At 48.4% G+C, this 22,857-nt stretch overlaps 1 protein-coding gene across 6 annotated transcripts in view; it reads right to left on the bottom strand.

Moving 5' to 3' along the window:
• Positions 1–22,857, bottom strand: part of abcb11 (ATP binding cassette subfamily B member 11) — an 83,502-nt gene that overhangs the window by 9,709 nt on the left and 50,936 nt on the right. For 5 of the 6 annotated variants that reach the window (XM_033023661.1, XM_033023662.1, XM_033023658.1 and 2 more), the window contains 9 exons: positions 22,009–22,210; positions 21,373–21,448; positions 16,460–16,580; positions 13,471–13,632; positions 12,787–12,891; positions 11,878–12,039; positions 9,090–9,293; positions 5,834–6,075; positions 3,084–3,240 (listed from right to left, as the gene is read on the bottom strand). In XM_033023661.1, the coding sequence (XP_032879552.1) occupies positions 3,084–3,240; positions 5,834–6,075; positions 9,090–9,293; positions 11,878–12,039; positions 12,787–12,891; positions 13,471–13,632; positions 16,460–16,580; positions 21,373–21,448; positions 22,009–22,210 (1,431 nt within the window). Of the gene's footprint in view, positions 1–3,083; positions 3,241–5,833; positions 6,076–9,089; positions 9,294–11,877; positions 12,040–12,786; positions 12,892–13,470; positions 13,633–16,459; positions 16,581–21,372; positions 21,449–22,008; positions 22,211–22,857 lie in introns of those variants that run through there. The other variant, XR_004412508.1, reaches the window with a different exon arrangement.

The raw sequence follows: 22,857 nt of genomic DNA on the forward strand, positions 1-22,857 counted from the left end.
AAACATATAAGATTGTTAACGGCTTGGACACGCTAGAGGCAGGAAACATGTTCCCGATGTTGGGGGAGTCCAGAACCAGGGGCCACAGTTTAAGAATAAGGAGTAAGCCATTTAGAACGTAGACGAGGAAACACTTTTTCTCACAGAGAGTTGTGAGCCTGTGGAATTCTCTGCCTCAGAGGGCGGTGGAGGCAGGTTCACTGGATGCTTTCAAGAGAGAGCTAGATAGGGCTCTTAAAAATAGCGGAGTCAGGGGATATGGGGAGAAGGCAGGAACGGGATACTGATTGGGGATGATCAGCCATGATCACATTGAATGGCGGTGCTGGCTCGAAGGGCCGAATGGCCTACTCCTGCACCTTTTGTCTATTGTCAAACCCGGGTCTCTGGCGCTGTAAGGAAGCAACTCTACCGCTGCGCCACCATGCCACATAAATTCTTCAGAGATGCTGCCTGACCTGCTGAGTTACGCCAGCACTTTTTTTTTTGTAAACCGGCATCTGCACTTCCTCGTTTCCAAGAAATACCTTTGTGCTTACATTACATTAAAATACTGCAGATGATGGAAGCATCACACAGGGGTGGTGGGACCGAGCAGGCCCAGGCAGCATGTTTGGTGCTGAGAGGGACAAATAATGGTTCAGATCCAGGATACATCTGGCAGCCAAGAGCTGCAGCTGCTGGAAACCTGCAATAAAGGCAGAACATGCTGGCAACACGAAGGCGACATCTGTGGAGAGAGGAATGGTTCTTCCTGCAGAACGACACCACTTCGAGACCACAGGGGCGACACAGTTGCTGCCTCACAGAGCCAGACACCTGTGATTGACTGCAGGCACTGTCTGTACGGAGTTTGTACGTTCTCCCCGTAACTTGCGTGGGTTTTCCCCGGGATCTCTGGTTTCCTCCCACTCTCCAAAGACGTACAGGTTTGTAGGTGAATTGGCTTTGGTATACGTTTAAACTAGTGTGTAGGATAGTGTTAGTGTGCGGGGATCGCTGGTCGGCGCGGACTCGGTGGACAGAAGCAGCCTGCTTCCTTCATCATCATTACTTTACTGCATATCTTCCATTCCTTGTTGTTTATCTCTCTACATCACCGTCTATATCTCTCGTTTCCCTTTTCCCTAACCAGTCTGAAGAAGAATCTCAACCCGAAACGTCACCCATTCCTTCTCTCCAGTGATGCTGCCTGTCCCGTTGAATTACTCCAGTATTTTGTGTCTATCTTCGGTTTAAACCGGCGTATATCTTCGGTGGGCCGAAGGGCTTGTTTCCGCGCTGTATCTCTAAACTAAACTAAACTAAAGACTTGTCAGAACAGAGTCATGTGCAGGAACATGGAGGAGGGAGTTATCTGGAGGGGTGAGGAATGGGTGTGCTGCTTTAATGTTGGGTATTCTGGAAGCTTCCACTCTCTTCTGGTCCTGCCCACCTTAACGAAGGGGGCTGCACTAACAACCCCTTCACTGTGTCTACCCATCACCTGTCACGCTTTGTCCTGCCCCCACCTCTCTTCTAGCTTCCCTCCCCCCACAATCAGTCTGAAGAAGGGTCCTGACCTGAAACATCACCTATCCATGTTCTCCAGAGATGCTGCCTGACCCGCTGAGTTACTCCAGCACTCTGTGAAACGTCACCTATCCATGTTCTCCAGAGTTGCTGCCTGACCCGCTGAGTTACTCCAGCACTCTGTGAAACGTCACCTATCCATGTTCTCCACAGATGCTGCCTGACCCGCTGCATTACTCTTGTTCATAAGTTATAGACATTCAGTCCAGATATGCTGCCAAAGCAAATTAGGCCATTCAATCACAGCTGATCTATCTCTCCCTCCTAACCCCAATCTCCAGCCTTCTCCCCATAACCCCTGACACCCGTACTAATCCAGAATCTATCTATCTCTGCCTTAGAAATATCCAATGACTTGGCCTCCACAGCCGTCTGTGGCAAAGAATTCCACAGATTCACCACCCTCTGGCTAAAGAAGTTCCTCCTCATCTCCTTTCTTAAGGTACGTCCTTTAATTCTGAGGCTGTGCCCTCTGGTCCTAGACTCTCCTGGTCCCGCTAGTGGAAACATATCTTGTTTAATAACATTCCAGGTACTCAACCCAGCCAACACTTCCGGCGTTCCATTTTGCATTCTAGATTGTTTACTTGAGCTTATTGTCACGTGAACTGAGCTGCAGTGAAAAGCTTTATTCTTGTTTCCATTGAGGCATCTGAAGTCTCTTTTGCCTTTTGTTGATCGACGTAACTCTTACCACTGATGGAGTTACCCTTGGAGTTGGCCTATTCCTTCTCTCCAAAGATGCTGCCTGACCCGCTGAGTTATTCCAGCTTTTTGTGTCTTTCTAAGAAATATTTAGACAGGTACATCGGCAGGATGGGTTTAGATGGGTCGGCGCGGCCTTGTCGGCTTCGGAAGCCGCGGTCCCCAGTTAGGAAGCGGCCGTTCCAGGTGGCCCAGCCGCTGAAAGGACTCTCCCGACGCTGGGGCAACAGCACCCGGCCAGAAGGGCCAGGAACATCGGGCCTCCGTAGAGGCAATAGAGGAGGCCTCAATAGGCCTGACTTTGGGAGAACTGGGGATGGGGACTGGACATTGTGCCTTCCCCCACAGTGGTAACCATTGTGGGGGGATGATTTTTTTGTGTGTAATGTGAATATGTTAGTCTGTGTCCAAGATGGCTGTCGGAAGGGAGAGTGGACGCTGGCGCGGTTTAGCTGCCGCTGCTCTCTCTTCACATTGTGTTTTTGATTTTTTGTCTTTGGAGCGAATTCTGTCTTTAATTTGTGTATTGGTGATGTCCTTATTATTTATTTTACTCCGACTATATGTTTTTTCTCTCTTGTTAATTTCTGTAAGGTGTCCTTGAGACTTTGAAAGGTGCCCGCAAATAAAATGTGTTATTATTATTATTAGAGGGACTAGTGTAGCTGGGACATGTCGGTCGGTGTGGACAAGTTGGGCCAAAGTTCCTTCCCACATAGAGAGTTACTGAATTCATTGTTCACAAGAGCAACACTCGTGCTGTCACTAAGGCCCAGCCTACCACCAAAGAAAGGCTGCCACAATACCCATTTTTCTCCTTCGTTGCTGTCGATGTTGATCTTGGGGACCCGATCGATCAGTTGGAAGAAGCGTGCGGCCGCTATTTTGGCCTTGGCATAGTCTGGAGTGTACGAAGATGCTCGTCCCAGCGCCGTGCCGCTTGTCACTATCGCAGAAATCACCCTGGAGTAAAATAACACCGTTAGACCGGGAGTCATCGGAGCTGAATTAGGCCATTCACCCCGTCAAGTCTTTTGTATTTTAAACGTTGTTATAATACCTGCCTCAACTACCTCCTCTGGCAGTTCCATATACCCACCATCCTCTGAGCGAAAAAGTTGCCCCTCAGGTTCATTCACCCCATCCAGTCTACTCCGCCATTCAATCATGGCTGATCTATCTCTCCCCCTTTTTACAAGGGTGATTTATGAAGATGTTGCCAGTACTCGATGGCCTGAGCTACAGGGAGAGGTTGGACAGGTTGGGACTCCATTCCTTGGAGCACAGGAGGATGAGGGGTGATCTTATAGAGGTGTCCAAAATCACGAGAGGAATAGATAGGGTGAATGCACAGATTCTTTTACCCCCAGGGTACGGGAATCCAAAACAAAAGGACATTAAGGTGTGTGGAGAAAGAAAGATCAGCCAAGGCAGAGTAGACTTGATGGACTGATGGAACCTGAGGGGCAACTTTTTTGCTCAGAGGGTGGTGGGTATATTTTTTGCTGCCTGACCCGCTGAGTTACTCCAGCACTCTGTGAAAGATCACCTTTCCATGTTCTCCAGAGATGCTGCCTGACCCGCTGAGTTAATCCAGCATGGTGTGTCTTTTTCTAAGGTTTAGAGGGATATGGGGCAAATGTGGCCAAATGGGACTATGTTAGCTGGGGCATGTTGGTGGGCATGGAGGAGTTGGGCCGAAGGGCCTGATTACATGTTATAGAGTCAGAGTGATACAGCATAAAAACAGGCCCTGCGGCCCAACTTGCCCACACCGGCCAACATATCCCATCTACACTAGCCCCACCTGCTTGCGTTTGGCCCATATACCCCTAAACCATTCCTATCCATGCACCTGTCTAAATGCTTCTTAAACATTGTGATAGTACCATGTTCATGTGCCTACCCATGTTCTCCAGAAATGTTGCCTGATATTGCTACAATTACCTCCTTCGACAGCTCGTTCCATACACCCACCACCCTTTGTGTGAAAAAGTTGCCTCGCAGGTTCCTATGAAATCTTTTTCACCTTCACCTTGAACCTATGTCCTCTGGTCCTTGATTCCCATGCTCTGGGCAAGAGACAATGTGCATCTACCTGATCTATCCCTCTCATGATTTTATACACCTCTATAAGATCAACCTTCATCCTCCTGTGTTTCAAGGAATAGAGTCCCAGCCTACTCAACCTCTCCCTATAGCTCACACCCTCTAGTGCAGTGGTCGGCAAGCTTGTTCTGCATAGGGGCCAGGAGACATGTCTGTGAGTAGATGGCAGGTCACATCTATCGCCATGGTGAATAAATGGAGGTAATAATAATACATACTAACTAAACTTTGTTGAACTCCTTGTTCACACTAACACTTGCATGGCATGTATGGAGTTAGTGTGGAGTTTGGAAGGATGAGGGGATATTTTATAGAAACATATAAAATTATAAAAGGACTGGACAAGCTAGATGCAGGAAAAATGTTCCCAATGTTGGGCGAGTCCAGAACCAGGGGCCACAGTCTTAGAGGCCATTAAAGACTGAGGTGAGAAAAAACTTTTTCACCCAGAGAGTTGTGAATTTGTGGAATTCCCTGCCACAGAGGGCAGTGGAGGCCAAATCACTGGATGGATTTAAGAGAGAGTTAGATAGAGCTCTAGGGGCTAGTGGAATCAATGGATATGAGGAGAAGGCAGGCATGGGTTATTGATTGGGGACAATCAGCCATGATCACAATGAATGGCGGTGCTGGTTTGAAGGGCCGAATGGCCTCCTCCTGCACCTATTTTCTATGTTTCTATGTTTCTATAAGGCATGTGGGTGTGCCAAAGTACTGTATGAAGAAGTACTTTTCTGTGCAAGTGTCTTGGAAGACTCGGCACTCAGCATCCACCTTAGAAACATAGAAACATAGAAATTAGGTGCAGGAGTAGGCCATTCGGCACTTCAAGCCTGCACCGCCATTCAATATGATCATGGCTGATCATCCAACTCAGTATCCCGTACCTGCTATCTCTCCATACCCCCTGATCCCTTTAGCCACAAGGGCCACATCTAACTCCCTCTTAAATATAGCCAATGAACTGTGGCCCCAACTACCTTCTGTGGACGAGAGTTCCAGAGATTCACCACTCTCTGTGTGAAAAATGTTTTTCTCATCTCGGCCCTAAAAGATTTCCCCTTTATCCTTAAACTGTGACCCCTTATTCTGGACTTCTCCAACATCGGGATCAATCTTCCTGCATCTAGCCTGTCCAACCCCTTAAGAATTTAGTACGTTTCTATAAGATCCCCCCTCAATCTTCTAAATTCTAGCGAGTACAAGCCGAGTCTATCCAGACTCGGTTTCCGCCACAGCTAATCGTAGTTTTGCCGCCCTCACTGTCTGCGTTTGTTCTAGGATTTTAGATGACGGAAGTCCTCATAAAAGATATACGCCCGCGGGCCGGATGAATTCGGGTTTGTGGCCGGATCCGGCCCTGGGCCGTAGCTGGCCGACCCCTGCTCTGGTGCATCTGCCTGATCTATTCCTGTCCTGGTTCTGTATTGTGCCCCTCTGACCTTACCTGAATACGATGCTGAAGTGTAGGTTCTCGGCCACCACAAGGTAACCACCAAAGCGGTACGACGCGGCGTTGGCGAGGAAGATGACGGACTGGGCAAAGCCGAAGCACAAACCATAGACGTTGGCCTTTTTTATCGCCGCTTTGTACGGGGCTTCAAGCTGCGCCTCGAACAACTGCACAAACATCTTCTCTTTGGCCAGCCCAGCGACGGTCCGGATATTACTCAGGGCCTCACTGGATATCTGAGGAACAACAATGGCAAATGGGAGCTGGTTCACGGAGGCACAGAGTCGTACAGCGTGGAAACGGGCCCTTCGGCCCACATCGTCAATGCCCACCAACTATCCCGGGCGGTGTTAGAGAGGGACTAGGCCCTGTCCACGGGCACCCTGGGGGATTTCCGGGACCGCTGGGCACCGCGGGGGGTGGAATGCGTGATCCTTGACAAGGATTGTAACATAGTTGTATAGCAGTTTATTTAATATATTCATTTGTCTTGTATTATGGTGGTGGGTTCTGTTTTGGTTTTATTGTGTTATATATCATGTATTAATACTTTAATAAATATTTTTGATTTAAAAAACAAAGATGCCCCAACTACAATAGTCCCACCTGCCCACGTTTGGCCCATATCCCTCTAAACCTTGCCGGTCCATGTACCTGTCTAAATATCTTTTAAATGTTGTTATAGTTCCTGCCTCCTCCAGCAGCTAATTCCATATACCCACCACCCTTTGTGTAAAAACATTACCCCTCAATTTCCTATAAAGTTTATCTCCTCTCACCTCAAACCTATGTCCCTTGATTTCCCTATTTATGGGGTAAAATACTGTGCATTCACCCTATCTATTCCCCTCGTGATCATATACACGTCTATTGGATTACCCCTCATCCTCCAAGTCCTCGTCTGCCCAACCTCTCCCTATAGCTCAGGCCCTGGAGTCCTGGCAACATCCTCGTACATCTTCTGTGTGCACATTTTAGCTTAATGACATCCTTCCTATACCAACCTCCCTTCCATTGTCGCCATCTACACCTCACGCTGCCTCAGCAAGGCCAGCAGCACAATCAAGGACCAGTCTCGCCCTGGCCACTCCCTCTTCTCCCCTCTCCCATCGGGCAAAAGGTACAGAAGTGTGAAAACCCACACACACCTCCAGATTCAGGGACAGTTTCTTCCCAGCTGTTATCAGGCAATTGAACCATCCTATCGCCAACTCGAGAGTGGTTCTGACTTCCCATCTGCCTCATTGATAATCCTCAATCTTCAATCGGACAATAGACAATAGGTGCAGGAGTAGGCCATTCGGCCCTTCGAGCCTGCACCGCCATTCAATGTGATCATGGCTGATCATCCACAATCCTGCCTTCTCCCCATATCCCCTGACTCCGCTATTTTTAAGACCCCTATCTCGCTCTCTCTTGAAAGTATCCAGAGAACCTGCCTCCACAGCCCTCTGAGGCAGAGAATTCCACAGACTCAACACTTTCTGTGAGAAAAAGTATTTCCTCGTCTTCAAGTTCTAAATTGTTTAAAGCCCTGTCCCACGGTGCGAGTTCATTCCGAGAGCTCTCCCGAGTTAAAAAAAAATCAAACTCGTGGTAAGCACGGAGAATGAATGTAACGGGTACATCGGAGCTCGGGGACGTCTCTTTGCGCTAACGGCAGGTAAGCACGGGAAGACTCGTGAAGATTTTTCAACATGTTGAAAAATGTCCACGAGAGCCCCGAGTATCGACGAGTGGCCATTACCGTAAATCTCCAAGTTCGAATCAGGGCAAACTCGGGAGAGCTCTTGGAATGAACTTGTACGGTGGGACAGGGGTTTTACTCCTTATTTTTAAACTGTGGCCCCTGGTTCTGGACTCTCCCAACATCGGGAACATGTTTCCTGCCTCTAGTGTGTCCAAGCCCTTAGCAATCTTATATGTCTCAATGAGATACCCTCTCATCCTTCTAAACTCCAGAGTGTACAAGCCCAGTCGCTCCATTCTCTCAGCATATGACAGTCCCGTCATCCCGGGAATTAACCTCGTAAACCTACGCTGGACTTTACTGGACTTTATCTGAATATTGTTCCCTTTATCCTGTATCTGTGCACTGTGGACGACTTGGTTGTAATCATGTACAGTCTTTCCGCTGATTAGAAAGTACGCAACAAAAAAGCTTTCCACTGCACCAACAGTGAACTGCAGATGCTGGTTTATTGCAAAGATAGACACAGGTTGCTGGAGTAACTCAATGGGTCAGGCAGCATCTGTGGAGAACATGGATGTGTGATGTTTTGAAGGATCCGCCCCGAATCCATGTCCTCCAGAGGTGCTGCCTGGCCCGCTGAGTTACTCCAGCACTCTGTGTTTTATGAACGACAAGTGGTTGAAACGAAATTGATAAAACTTGCTGGCCGCAGAACTTGACTCAGCAACACGCCGCGTGCAATGCGACGGACTTTATCTGAAAGCTTCCTACACGCGACCATAAACAAAAAGTACATTAAACTAGCGGCGCCACCATATCTGAACACAATGCTCCAAGTGTGACCTCACCAGCGTCGTCTGTGGAATTCTCTGCCTCAGAGGGCGGTGGAGGCAGGTTCTCCGGATACTTTCAAGAGAGAGATAGATAGGGGTCTTAAAGATAGCGGAGTCAGGAAATATCGGGAGAAGGCAGGAACGGGGGGTACTGATGGCGGGACGACAGATGGCACAATGGGCTAAGTGTTCGGCTGGCGACCGGAAGGTGGCCGGTTCGAATCCCGCTTGGAGTGCATACTGTCGTTGTGTCCTTGGGCAAGACACTTCACCCACCTTTGCCTGTGTGTGAATGTGTGTGAATGTGTGTGAGTGATTGGTGGTGGTCGGAGGGGCCGTAGGCGCAGAATGGCAGCCACGCTTCCGTCAGTCTGCCCCAGGGCAGCTGTGGCTACAGAAGTAGCTTACCACCACCGAGTGTGACTGAGGAGTGAATGAATAATGCGATGTAAAGCGCCTTGAGTATTAGAAAGGCGCTATATAAATCCCATCCATTATTATTACTATTATTATGGATGATCAGCCATGATCACATTGAATGGCGGTGCTGGCTCGAAGGGCCAAATGGGCTACTCCTGCACCTATTGTCTATTGTCTATTGTACAACAGTTTCATGGGGGAATGTGAGGTCGGAGAGATACCTGGTTGGCGAATGTGGCCTCATCAGTGTCTAGTACAAGTGTCTCGTGGGGACATGTGATGGTGGGACGGTGGGATGAAGTACCTGGCCAGCAGCCTCCAGGGCATCCTTGTCCTGGTTGGCGAAGCCGGTCAACATGCGAGCTTGCAGGGCACCGGTGAGGGCCAGGAAGGGCAGGAAGCAGAGAATGACCAACGTCAGCTTCCAGCTGAAGTAGAAGGCGATGATGAGGGAGACGCCGATGTTGGTGATCGAGTTGACAATCATCCCAATCTGGGTCCCCGTAGCCTGAGGGGAGGTAAATGCAAAATAAATGCTAGGAACTGCGACTAAACACACTGTGGGCACCGTTCACTCACGTTCATGGCGGCACGGTGGAGCAGCGGTAGACTTGCTGCCCCAGAGGCCCAAGCTCGATCCTGACCTCAGGTGCGGAGTTTGCACTTTCTCCCCATGACCTGCGTGGGTTTTCTCCGGGTGCTCCGGTTTCCTCCCAAACTCCAATGATATGCAGGTTTTTGTAGGTTATTGGCCTCTGTAAAATGCCCCCTAGTGTGTAGAGAGTGGGATTACGTCGAGCTGCAGTGAACTAGAGTGTAGGGTAGAACTCGTGCAAGAGTGGTGCGGACTGGATGGGCCGAAGGGCCTGCTTCCACGCTGTATCTCTAAAAGCTAATCAAGCATCATTCAAACTGCTTTCCATTCATTATCCTTAGCACTGCAATGCTGAAGAATAGTTTTTGCAACATAAAACAGATTTAATGGCTAACAATCCATTTGGATTTCCAAAAGCTATAAAGCCTTAAGGAATATAAAGAATAGTTGATCATTCTTGCTGAGTACGTGCCCAATATAATCACTGCAGTGCCAGCACTCTTCCACTCAACACCTCTGGCTCACAAGAATACAATGTGTAGAGTTTGTGTGAAAGTCTACAAACTTCTGCCATCTTGTGGTCTCCCCTGATGTTGATTGTGGATCAAATGTGTAGGGAGGAACTGCTGATGCTGGTGTTACAGTGAAGATAGACACAAAATGCTGGAGTAACTCAGCGGGACAGGCAGCATCTCTGGAGAGAAGGAACGGGTGACGTTTCCAGTCGACACCCTTCTTCAGCCATCTTCTTCAGATTTCTAAAGAAGGGTCTCGACCCGAAACGTCACCAATTCCTTCTCCCCAGAGATGCCGCCTGTCCTGCAGAGTTACTCCAGCATTTTGTGTCGATCTTCGTTGTCGATCACATCGACGGTCTGCACTTTCCACACCCGGTGGTCAGAGCTGCTGCCTTTTACAGCGCCAGAGACCCAGTTTGATCCTGACCTCCGGTGCTGTCTACGTGGAGTTTGTACGTTCTCCTTGTGACAGCGTGGGTTTCCACCGGGCGCTCCGGCTTCCTCCCACATCCCAAAGACGTGCAGGTGTGTAAATTAATTGGCCCTCTGTAAATTTCCCGCTAGTGTGTAGGGAGTGGATGAGAGAGTGGGATAACATAGAACTAGTGTGAAGGGGTGATCGATGGTCAGCGTGGACTCAGTGGGCCGAAGAGAAGAGGGAAAGATATCTCAGCCATGATTGAATGGCGGAGTAGACCTGATGGGCTGAATGGCCTAATTCTACTCCTATGACTTATGGTCTGATGGTGTTATTTGACTCCAGAGTGACTTCCTTAGATTGATTAGCAATGTAACAAAATTTTGAGATTTTAAAAATTAAGTCTTTAATTTATCCCATCAGATAAAGCATAAAAATAAATTTAATTTGGCACCTAATTCACTTTCATATCTTCAGTATTAAAAAGGTTATGGCCATTTTCATACTCGGAAATTGGCATCTTGTTCCCTATTGCTTTTTCATTGACTTAACACAAAAGCTGTGATCGAGAACATTTAAAGGCCGATAACTTTCTTAAAATTTAAGAGAACTGAAAGAAATTATCAGTTATTGTAGATTGAAGCATTCTGAAACAAATATGAAACAATCTTACTTAGATGACTTGATATTAAAGCATATAATTAGTTAGTTACCTAATTGTAGCTAATTACAAAATTCAATTACTAGATCTAAACATCTATCCATTTCATAAGAATAGATTAACATTTTTAAATAGCCTAAGTGTCCAAATAACATACACACAAGAATTCAGAATATAACATAATTTTTAAATCTCATTGTCATGGGTTTATAGGCCAAATGGAAGGAATTTAATGTTTAATACCTGTAAATTAATGGCCATTTAAATCAGCTTGCGAGTGGGATTTTCTGGAACAGGACCATTTGGAACGTTCAGGTTGCGGTGAATTTAGTCCCACATATCGGCAGCAAATACACTGCCGGTTCGTTCGGGGACTAAATCACCGTTTCGCAACTTAAAATGTGAATTAAATTCATCTTAAGAAACACTTTTATACATAAAAATAAACTACTTTCTTTTACCTGGTCCTCCATAAAATCCGTCCCCGTTTTCGGCATTGACGGCTTCAGAAGCTGATTTTAAAATCATTCCAGCGATTAACTTGTCGGGTGAATTTTTTTTAAAAACACACAGAACGGCCGTAGGAACGATTCTTTAGCAACATCTTGCACTCCAACAAAATATAATTCAGGACCAGGTCGGAAAAAACCCCTGTTTTAACCCCGCCCCCCTCAAATGCGCCAAAATCGAGCACACGGCCAGTGGCAGAATTGCAGCGCCGCTGAAGGTAAGTTTTGTAACATACCTAGATTGATGGCCAAATCCTGCACCTAGAAGTTGTGAGCTTACGAACCCCTTGTATTCCCATTAGTTACCTTGTATAGACACGAGTCACCACTAATCCCTTGTTCTGACACTGGTTACCATTTTACCCTGTACACTCTGGCCACGTCCACTTACCCCTTGCACCTGCGAGGCATCAGTGGCCAGCCGGGTTGTTAATGTGCCGGGGCTGTTCTTCCGATCGTCAAACCAACCAATCTCTTGTCCCAACATGGCCTGGAAGCCCAGCTTTCTCAATCTTCGAGTCAGCAACTCACCAGACTTGGCGAAGAAATAGCTCTGGGAAAGCGGAAAGATAAAGCCTGTTTATGACAGCATGAAATTACGTACAATAGCATTGTGTAATGTAAATTTAGTTTAGTTTAGTTTAGAGATACAGCGCGGAAACAGGCCCTTCGGCCCACCGAGTCCACACCGACTAGCGATCCCCGTACACTAACACTATCCTACACCCACTAGGGACAATTTACAATTATACCAAGCCAATTAACCCACAAACATGCATGTCTTTTGGGGTGTGGGTGGAAACAGGAAAAGCTATGGGGAGAAGTTGGACAGACTGGGACTTTATTCCTTGGAGTGCAGGAAGATGCTGGGGTGATCTAATGGAGATGTATAAAATCATCAGAGGAATAGATTAGACAGCGCACAGTCTCTCGCCAATAGTAGGGGAATCGAGAACCAGAGGACGTGGGTTTAAGGTGAAGGGAGAAAGATTCAATAGGAACCTGAGGGGTAACTTTTCTTACACAACGTTTGGGTGGTGTATGGAACGAGCTGTCTGAGGGGGGTAGTTGAGGCAGGGACTATCGCAACGTTTAAGAAACATTTGGACAAGTATATGGATAGGACAGGTTTAGAGGGGTATGGGCCAAATGCAGGTAGGTGGGACTAGTGTAGCTGGGACATGTTGGCCAGTGTGGGCAAGTTGGGCCGAAGGGCCCGTTTACACACTGTATCACTATATGACTATGACTATGACCAAAAAACAATGATTCAGTGCAATTAGTATTTGGTTGAGTTTACCTGAAGGAACTGTGTTAGGAATGAGACGAGTCCAACGACAACAAAAAACAAACAGATTGCGTTTATTTGGTTTATTTTCTCTTCTTCGTTTTGCAGCGAAAATGTCTGGAGCAACGAGATACATAGATGTTAACTTAGATAAAATAGATGATCCAAATAGAAATGTTGGGGAGGGGAGGGTGTGATGGTAGGAAGTGGAGGGGTGGGGAGGGGAGGAGAGGGGAGGGGAGGGAAGTGGAGGGGTGGGGAGGGGAGGGGAGGAGAGGGGAGGGGAGGGTAGAGGGTGGGAAGGAGGGGAAGGGAGGGGAGGATGGGGAAGATGTGGGGAGGGGAAGGGAGGAAGGAGGGTGAGGAGAGGGGGGGTAGGGAAGGATTGGGGTGGGGAGGGGAGGGGAGGGGTGGGGTGGGGAAGGGGAGGAGGGGAGGGGTGGGGAGGGGAGGGGAAGAGAGTGGTGGGGAAGAGAGGGGAGGGGTGGGGAAGGGAGAGGAGGGGAGGGGGTGGGGAGGGGAGGGGAGAGGAAAGGGGAGGAGAGGGGAGGAGAGGGGAGGGGAGGGGGAGGGGAGGGGAGGGGAAAGAGAGGGAAGGGGTGGGGAAGGGAGGGGAGGGGAAGGAGGGGAGGGGTGGGAAGTGAGGGGAGGGGAGGGGAAGAGGAGGGGAGGGGGGGGAAAGGGAAGGCTTCATACCCCCAGGATCTGACTGAAGAGGAGAGCATAGATCGGATTGACGCCACCATTGACAGCAGCCCCGAGAGAACCAAACAACATGTAGGGCCACTCGGACACGTTGTATTTCAGGATTCTGGACACAGGAGCCGGCTCAATACTCTCTTCCTCTTCCTCCACATCCTGAGGGTGAAATCAATCTTCTTCAGACCATTAGACAGACACAAAAACTGCAGTAACTCAGCGGGTCAGGCAGCATCTCTGGAGATTAGGGCGGGTGTCAGGGGGTTATGGGGAGAAGGCAGGAGAATGGGGTTAGGCGGGAAAGATGGGTCAGCCATGATTGAATGGCAGAGTAGACTAGACGGTTCAAATGGCCTAATTCTGCTCCTATCACTTATGATATGACCTTATGAAAAGGAATGGGTAATGTATCGAGTTGAGACCCTACTTCAGACTGATAGTCAGGGAGAGGGAACCAAGAGATATGAAAGGTAGATAGTATGAAAGATATGCAACAAGGCGGATCAAAGCCAGCAATGATAATCAAGATAAGGTGGAGCCCACAAGAGTCCATTGTTGGTGTTGGTTCGGTGATAAGTAGTGATACAAACAATGAAACTCAGCTGGACGACAGTGAAACTAGTACAATGACTAGAGAGATGGGGGGGGGGGGTGAAAGTGTTGCTTGAAGTTAGAGAAATCAATATTCATGCCGCTGGGCTGCCCCATTATTCAATTAATTCAGAATGAATGGGTAGACGATATATTAGACAGCAGATAAGATAATTAAATGTTATAATGTGATTAAGTGATTGAGTTCTGTGCCCGCAATATTAAAAAAACGAATTAGCCGAATGTGGCCGTAAATTTAATCAAACCTCACCTGAATGTGTTATTACTTTGCTGCCCTTCACATTTGAATGAAGGGCGGACACAAGGAACTGCAGACGCTGGAGTCCTGCCTGGAACACAAAGTGCTGGAGGAACACAGCGGGTCAGGCAGCGTCTGTGAAGGGAATGGAAGGGCCCCCACCTGAAGCGTCGCCTATCCATGTCCCAGAGATGCTGCCTGGCCTGCTGAGTTACTCCAGCACCCTGTGTTTTGTGAATGGAGATCGGTTAAAACAAATTGCTAAAGCTCGATGGCCAGAGATGCTGACCTAGCCGCTGTTCCTGTACAATGCTACATGCGTTATCTGAACGCTATGTGTTCTATGACTCCGTGGGCCGAAAGGCCTGCTTCCGCGCTGTATAAATGCCTTTTAAAAACCCACATGCTGAGGTGGTGATCTTAAGCAGGTGTCTAAAACCATGAGGGGAATAGATAGGGTGAATGAACGCACAGTCTTTTACCCAGAGTAGGGGAATCAAGAACCAGAGGATATAAAGTGAGAGAGGGAAGATTTCATAGGAACTTTTTTACACAGAGGATGGTGGGTCAATGGAACAAGGAGGGAGAGAGGCAGGGACTATAACAGCATGGGCCTGCCCTGTCCCACTTAGGCAATTTTATGGGCGACTACAGGCGACTGCCACAAATTTTTCACATGTTGAAAATTTTTCGGTGACAGTGGCGACAATTTCTGCTGTCGTAGGTTGTCACCAGGTGTCGTAGGTGAATTCCAATAAAACTAGTACCTGGCAGTGGCCCAAACAGTCGCCTAAGTGGGACAGGCCTAGACAGGTACATGGATGGAAGAGGTTTAGATGGATACTAGACCAAGTGGGACCCGTTGGGTCCCGTCCTCTCAACGAGCAGTTGTGGGGGGAGGGTGGCCTGCCCACCTACAACCCCCCCCCCCCCCACACACACGCACACACACTAACGACCCCCCCCCCCCACACACACACACACTAACCACCCCCCTTGGGTTATATCAATATTATTCAATCGGTCCTTTTTACCCTATCCCCCGCCCTATCCACTCATGCATAGCCCCCAACTCGCAGGCGCATCTAGAGAGGGAGAGGGAGGGGGTAGAGAGAAGGGGCAGAGACAGAGAGAGAGAGGCAGAGACAGAGAGCGAGGGGCAGAGAGAGAGAGGGGCAGACCGAGAGAGGGGGGAGGAAGTGAGGAGAGTGGAGAGAGGGGTGGAGGGGTGGAGAGAGGGGGAGAGAGAGGGGGAGAGAGAGAGGTGGGGGGAGAGAGGGGGGAGAGAGGTGGAGAGAGAGAGGTGGGGGGAGAGAGGGGGGAAAGAGAGGGAGAGAGAGAGGGGGGAGAAAGAGTGGGGGGTGGGAGAGCGGCCCGGGGGAGTGGGACAGAGGGCAGAGGTACAGAAAGATGGCGCGTGGCGTCACAGGGCAGGACTGGTTCCCAAACGCAGTACTCCCTCACTCCAGCTCTAGGATCTGCTCCAGCCCAGGTCCAATCTGCAGGAACAACCTCCCCACCATGCGCTGAACCGGGGACCCTGAGCGAGGTGGGGGGGCGTGGCCGGCAACCAAAGGACTGCGAGTTTGGCGACTTCATCTACGTCAGCGTTTTTTGAATAATGGGGGGGTGGAGGGAGAGGTGGTGGGGGGTGACGTCACTCGCAGCGTGAACAAGACAGCAGCAAGCAGACCCATTGTGACGTCATCAGCGAAAGACAGTCGTTTTTATTTCAAAGTTTGGTCTGATTTTTGAACATTTTCAGTAATAAGAAATAAAGCATGAAATTTTCAGATAAGGTGATCTTGGACTCCACGGGATAAATATCTACCGGAATATGTGAAAATGTTATCGTTACCGCGTAGATTTTTCGAGAAGATGTGATTATACACAAACAGACACACAAACACATCCAAGATCAGAGTTTTATAAGTATCGATATGATGATGGGCCAAACGCAGGCAGGTGAGACTAGTGTAAATGGGGCATGTTGGTCGGTGTGGGCAAATTGGGCCGAAGGGGCCTGTTTTGTGCAGTGTGACTCCGTGACTCTACAAATGCATACATGTAAACGCAGCTGTGGCAGGTGTTCAGTGGTAATGTTTGATTTACTAATAAATGATTCAAACGTCGGACCTTGTCCTCATCCCCGAGGGATATGGAGGGTGTGCGGACAGCTGAAGCCACATCTCCCGGCCCAGACAGATCGCTAAGTACTTCAGACACCTGAGACCTGGAGCGCTGGTGCCTCGTGGATCTGAAAACACACACCTATCAATGCTTCTCATGTACCTCTCAATATGATTCTCAAAACCCACGTTGATTTATTCTCAACTAACAACATTGACTGAACATTGAGTTTCCAATTCTAGTTAACCACCAGTTTAGGTTAGTTTGAGTTTAGTTTATTGTCACTTGTACCGAGGTAATGTCGGCGGAACTCAATACATGATTACAATCAAGCCGTCCACAGTATACAGATACAGGATAAAGGGAATAATGCGAATAATGCCCAGTAAAGTCCGATCAAGGATAGTGCGAGGGTCTGCGATGAGATAGGTAGTAGTTCAGGACTGCTCTCTGGTTGTTAGTAGGATGGTTCAGCTGCCTGATAACAGCTGGGAAGAAGCTGTCTCTGAATCTGGAGGTGTGCGTTTTCACACTTCTGTACCTCTTGCCCGATGGGAGAGGGGACCAGAGGGGTCGAGCGGGGTGAAACTGGTCCTGCATTATGTTGCTGGCTGTGCCGAGGCAACGTGAGGTGCATATGGAGTCAGTGGAAGGGAAGTTGGTTTGTGTGATGGTCTGGGCTGCGTCCACAATTCTCCGCAATCTCTTGCGGTCTTGCGGTCCAACAATAGACAATAGACAATAGGTGCAGTAGTCCATTCGGCCCTTTGAGCCAGCACCGCCATTCAATGTGATCATGGCTGATCATCCCCAATCAGTACCCCGTTCCTGCCTTTTTCCCATATCCCCAGACTCCGCTATCTTTAAGAGCCCTATCTAGCTCTCTCTTGAAAGCATCCAGAGAACCTGCCTCCATCGCCCTCTGAGGCGGAGAATTCCACAGACTCGCCATTCTCTGTGAGAAAATGTGTTTCCTCGTCTCCGTTCTAAATGGTTTACCCATTATTCTTAAACTGTGGCCCCTGGTTCCTGCCTCCAGCGTGTCCAAACCCTTAACAATCTTATATGTTTCAATAAGATCTCCTCTCATCCTTCTAAACTCCAGAGTGTACCCCCCACCCCATCCTTCACGCCCCCCACCCCCCACTCACCTCATGCCCCAAGTGCACTTGCACCTATTTCTCCCCCCCCCCCCCCCCCCCCCCCCCCCCCCCCCCCCCCCCCCCCATTCCTTCCTCTGGCTTCACAATTCACAACTCTTCCATCCTGTTTTAATCTCTGGCCTTTGTCGCTAACATCTGCCCATCAACAACCCCCCTTGCCTGTGTCCAACTATGCCCCACTAGGCTTTGTTCTGGCTCTCCTCCCTCCCAGCTTGTCCCGCCCCACATCCCCTACAATCACTGAAGAAGGGTCCTCACCCGAAACATTACCTATCCATGTTCTTTGCAGATACTGCCTGACCCGCTGAGTTACTCCAGCACTCTGTGAAACGTCACCTATCCATGTTCTCCAGAGATGCTGCCTGACTCGCTGAGTTACTCCAGCACTCTGTGAAACGTCACCTATCCATGTTCTCCAGAGATGCTGCCTGACCCGCTGAATTACTCCAGCAATCTGTGTCCTTTTGCTCTTTTAAACTAATAACAACATTGGTTCTCTTTACTTCCTCTTGTTTAGTTTAGTTTAGTTTAGAAATACAGTGTGGAAATAGGCCCTTCGGCCCACCAAGTCCACACCGACCAGCGATCCCTGCACACACACTAGGGACAATTCACATTTATACCAAGCCAATTAACCTACAAACCTGTACGTCTCTGGAGTGTGGGAGGAAACCGAAGATCTCGGAGAAAACCTACGGGGAGAACGTACAAACTCTGTACAGCCAGCACCCGTAGTTGGGATCGAACCAGGGTCTCCGATGCTGTAAGCGCTGAAAGGCAGCAACTCTACCGCTGCGCCACCGTGCCGCTCACATTATATTGAAACCTAATATTGAAACTTAACAGCAGAATTTTATCAGATGAAGTAGTTAGTCATGAAAATTAAATAAAAAGAATACAGTTTTAGTCTACAGATACTACATGGAAATAGGCTCTAGAGCCCACCAAGTCCATGCTGACCATCGATCACCTGTACATACTACATGTTATCCCACTTTCTCGTCCACTCCCTACACACTAGGGGAAATTATCCTCCAAACCTGCACATCTTTGTGCTGTGTTAGGATAACGGAGCACCCGGAGAAAACCCACGTGGTCACAGGGAGAACATGCAAATTCCACGCGGACCGCACCCGTGGTCAGGATCGAACCCGCGTCTCTGGCAGTAAGGGGCAGCAGCTCTACCACTGCACCACCATACTGCTCTATAACAAATTAAAAAACGTGTTCCAATGATCACAAGGATTAAAGGAAAATATGTATGTGGGTAAAACTTGTGTTTTTTTGGACAAAATTAAAAATGAAACTAATTTTCTCCACAATATTTGTCCAACAGTAAACCCCCTCTTCTGAGGTCTGAAGAAGGGCCCCAACCCAAGACTTTGTCTGTCCATTCCCTCCACTGATGCTGCCCGACCTGCTGCGTTCCTCCAGCACTTTGGGTTTTCCTCAAGGTTCCAGCATCTGCAGTTCCTTGTGTCTTTCTTGTCTCCACTCTTCTGTTTTGATTTTGTGACCAATCAACTTCTAACTTACTAAACTAATAACTAAAGAAGTATAAGATTTACATGTTAATTATTAAAGATATTATTAAAACAATAGATAGGTAGATAGGGTGGTCAAAAAGGCTATCAAAGAGTATTACGTATAGATGTTGGGAGGTCATGTTGCAGTTGTATAAGACGTTGGTGAGTTCAGTTTAGATCTCTATGTTACAGGATACATGTTGTCAAGCTGGAAAGGGTACAGAAAAGATTCATGAATATGTTGCCAGGACTTGAGGGCCTGAGCTATAGGCGGAGGTTGAACAGAGTAGGACTCTATTCCTTGGAGCACAGGAGGATGAGATTGGTGTAGAAAATCATGAGAGGAATAGAACGAGTAGACGCACAGTCCTGTGCCCAGAGGAAAGCCCCTGTCCCACTGTACGAGGTAATTCAAGAGTTCTCCCGAGTTTTCCCCTGATTCGAACTCGGAGAATGTCCGTAGCGGGTCCGTAGGAGTTCGTGGATGTCTCGTAGCGGCTCTTAATGCTAACGGTAGGTACGCGGGAAATTCTGGTAAACTCGTGATGTTTTTTCATCCATGTAAAAAATATCCGTGACGAAAAAAATACTCGTGATGAAAAAAATTGTTACTTTTTACTCGTACGAGCCACTACGAGACATCCATCAACTCCTACGGACATTCTCCGAGTTCGAATCAGGGGAAAACTCAGGAGAACTCTTGAATTACCTTGTACAGTGGGACAGGGGCTTTAGGGAATCGCAAACCGGAGGACATTGGTGGGGGGGGGTGGTGGTGGAGTTGGGGGGGGGGGGGGATGGGGGTGGGGGGGTAGAAGATGTAATAGGAATCTGAGGGGTATCTATTTCATGCAAAAGGTGGTAGGTGTATGTAACGAGCTGCCGGAGGAGGTAGTTGGCAGGGACTATTGCAACGTTTAAGAAACTTTTAGACAGGTACATGGATAGGATAAGTTTAGAAGGATATGGGCCAAACACAGGCAGGTGGGACTAATGTAGATGGGACATGTTGGCCGGTGTGGGAAAGTTGGGTCGAAGTGCGTGTTTCCACGCTGTATCACTCTATGACTCTAATATACAGTAAAAATGATTTAGAGGTACAGGAACAGAATACTGGCACCTCTAAATAATTTTACCCAAGGGTTTAATTGTACCTTATTTGTATTTTTTAGGGTGGCACGGTGGCGCAGCGGCAGAGTTGCTGCCTCACGGTGCCAGAGACCCAGGTTCAATCCTGACAATGGGTGCTGTCTGCATGGAGTTTGTACGTTCTTCCCGTGACCTGCGTGGGTTTTCTCCGGGTGCTCCGGTTTCCTCCCACACTCCAAAGACGTGCAGTTTTGAAAGCCAATTGGCTTATGTAAAATTGTAAATTGTCCTTAGTGTGTGTAGGATAGTTTTAATGTACGGGTGATCGCTGGTCGGCGCGGACCCGGTGGCTGAAGGGCCTGTTTCTGCTCTATATCTCTAACTAAACTAAACTAGAAACTAAACTACCAGTTCCCATTGCTGCCATCACACATAAAGCACTGGATAACATTATTATTGAGGCATAATTAAATGAGAGTTGTGTGTTTATGTTATTGCAAAGTGTGGATGCCCCACTTTCACGACCTAATTCACGACCTTTTTTACTCGTGGACATTTTTCATCAGGCTAGAAAAACGCCCCGACCTACTTGATGCCACGTGTACCTACGACCAGCGTCACGACCTCCCACGACCTACCTACGACCTCCTACGATCTCGTGACGACCATGCTGCGAGTATGAGTCAAGGGCAAACTCGGCAGAGGTCCTGAATTAGGTTGTGAAAGTGGGACAGGCCCTTAAGGACCTGGTGGGACCAATCCTTGGTATGGTGCTGAACTGGCCCATCCTCACTTAATTCTGAGTGAGCGCTAGTCCAGACAGAAGCGATGCAGTCTGCATTACAAGTCGGATTGCTTTGTGCATGAACTCATTCCGGAGAGACGAGAGTGGGTCCTTAAAGCAACAGCAACACTCCCTCAATGTGGAACAACTCACCAATGGAAACCAGGAACTACAGATAGACACAAACAGCCGGAGTAACTCAGGCGGCATCTCATGAGAGCAGGAATGGGTGACGTTTTGGGTGGAGACCACCTGCAGACGCTGGTTTACACCACCATTAACCCTGGTTGTTAGTAAGAAACTAAACTAAACTGGAGACAGGTTGAAGGTGTGAGTGCGTGAACGTTTGCATCCTACCGCACACTGGTACGGCTGCTCCCACGCCTGATCAGCTGCCGTTTCTCACTCGTTCCATCCTCGATCGCACCGTTCACTGTCAGTGAGAAATTCGGACAGTGTGAGTGAGCGACGTTTCTGAACCTTGATATGAAATCAATCTGAGAGGCTTTGCTATTAACTATTAATGGGCGGCAAGGTGGCGCAGCGGTAGAGTTGCTGCCTTACGGCGCCAGAGTCCCGGGTTCGATCCTGACTACGGGTGCTATCTGTACTGGGTTTGCACGCTCTCCCCGTGACCTGCGTGGGTTTTCTCCGGTTGCTCCGGTTTCCTCCCACACTCCAAAGACGTGCAGGATTGTAGGTTAATTGGCTTCGGTAAAATTGTAAATTGTCCCTAGTGTGTGTAGGATAGAACTAGGTAGACACAAAATGCTGGAGAAACTCAGCGGGTCAGGCAGCATGTCTGGAGAGAAGGAAAGGGCAAGGTTTTGGGTCGGGACCCTTCTTCAGACTGAACGAACTGGTGTATTGTGTGATCGCTAGTCGACGTGCCGAAGGGCCTGTTTCCGCGCTGTATCTCGCTATCACTAAACTGGAATAAATTATTTTACTAAATATGAGCTATTTCACAAAATGATTGGCGAACTGGCTTACCTTGCCGAGCCTTCTCGTGGAGAGCCTGTTCTCCCTGGGTCTGCAGTGTAACCAACGTGAAGTAAATCCCTTTCCTCTCCAGTAGCTCTGCGTGCCTCCCCCTCTCCACCGCTCTCCCATGTTCAAAGCCAATGATCACATCAACGTTCCTTACAGTGGACAGCCGATGTGCGATGGAGATGGTTGTTCGACCAAACCGAACCTTTGCACAAAATCAATACTTTGTTTTTGCACACCTTCTGCTTTTTATCTTACATCAATAATTTCATCAGTCAGGGCCAAAATAGCTTTGGTTTAGGTTTAGGTTTAATATTGTCGCATGTGCTGAGGTACAGCCACAACCTTTGTTTCTGCACACTGTCTAAACAGATCAGATATACAGTATATAAATACAATCAAGCCAAACTCAACCACAATAGGTGGAGCAACGGTGAAGATTTGGAGTATTGTGAGCAGTTTTGGGCCCCGTATCTGAGGAAGGATGTGCTGGCGCTGGAGAGGGCCCAGAGGAGGTTTCAGAGAATGATCCCGGGAATGATTGGGTTAACATACGATGAGCTTTTAACGCCACTGGGCCTGTACTCGCTGGAGTTTAGAATGCGTGGGGGACGTCATTGAAACTTACCAAATTGTGAAAGACCTGGGTAGAGTGAATGTGGAGAGGATGTTTCCACTAGTGGGAGAGTCTCGGACCAGAGGCCATAGCCTCAGATTATAGGGACGTACCTTTAGAAAGGAGATGAGGAGGAATTTCTTTAGTCAGTGGGTGGTGAATCTGTGTAATTCATTGCCACGGATGGCTGTGGAGGCCAGGTCAATGGGTATTTTTAAGGTGGAGATTGATTGGTA

Source organism: Amblyraja radiata, chromosome 7 (assembly GCF_010909765.2).
Source record: "Amblyraja radiata isolate CabotCenter1 chromosome 7, sAmbRad1.1.pri, whole genome shotgun sequence".
Taxonomy (NCBI): domain Eukaryota; kingdom Metazoa; phylum Chordata; class Chondrichthyes; order Rajiformes; family Rajidae; genus Amblyraja; species Amblyraja radiata.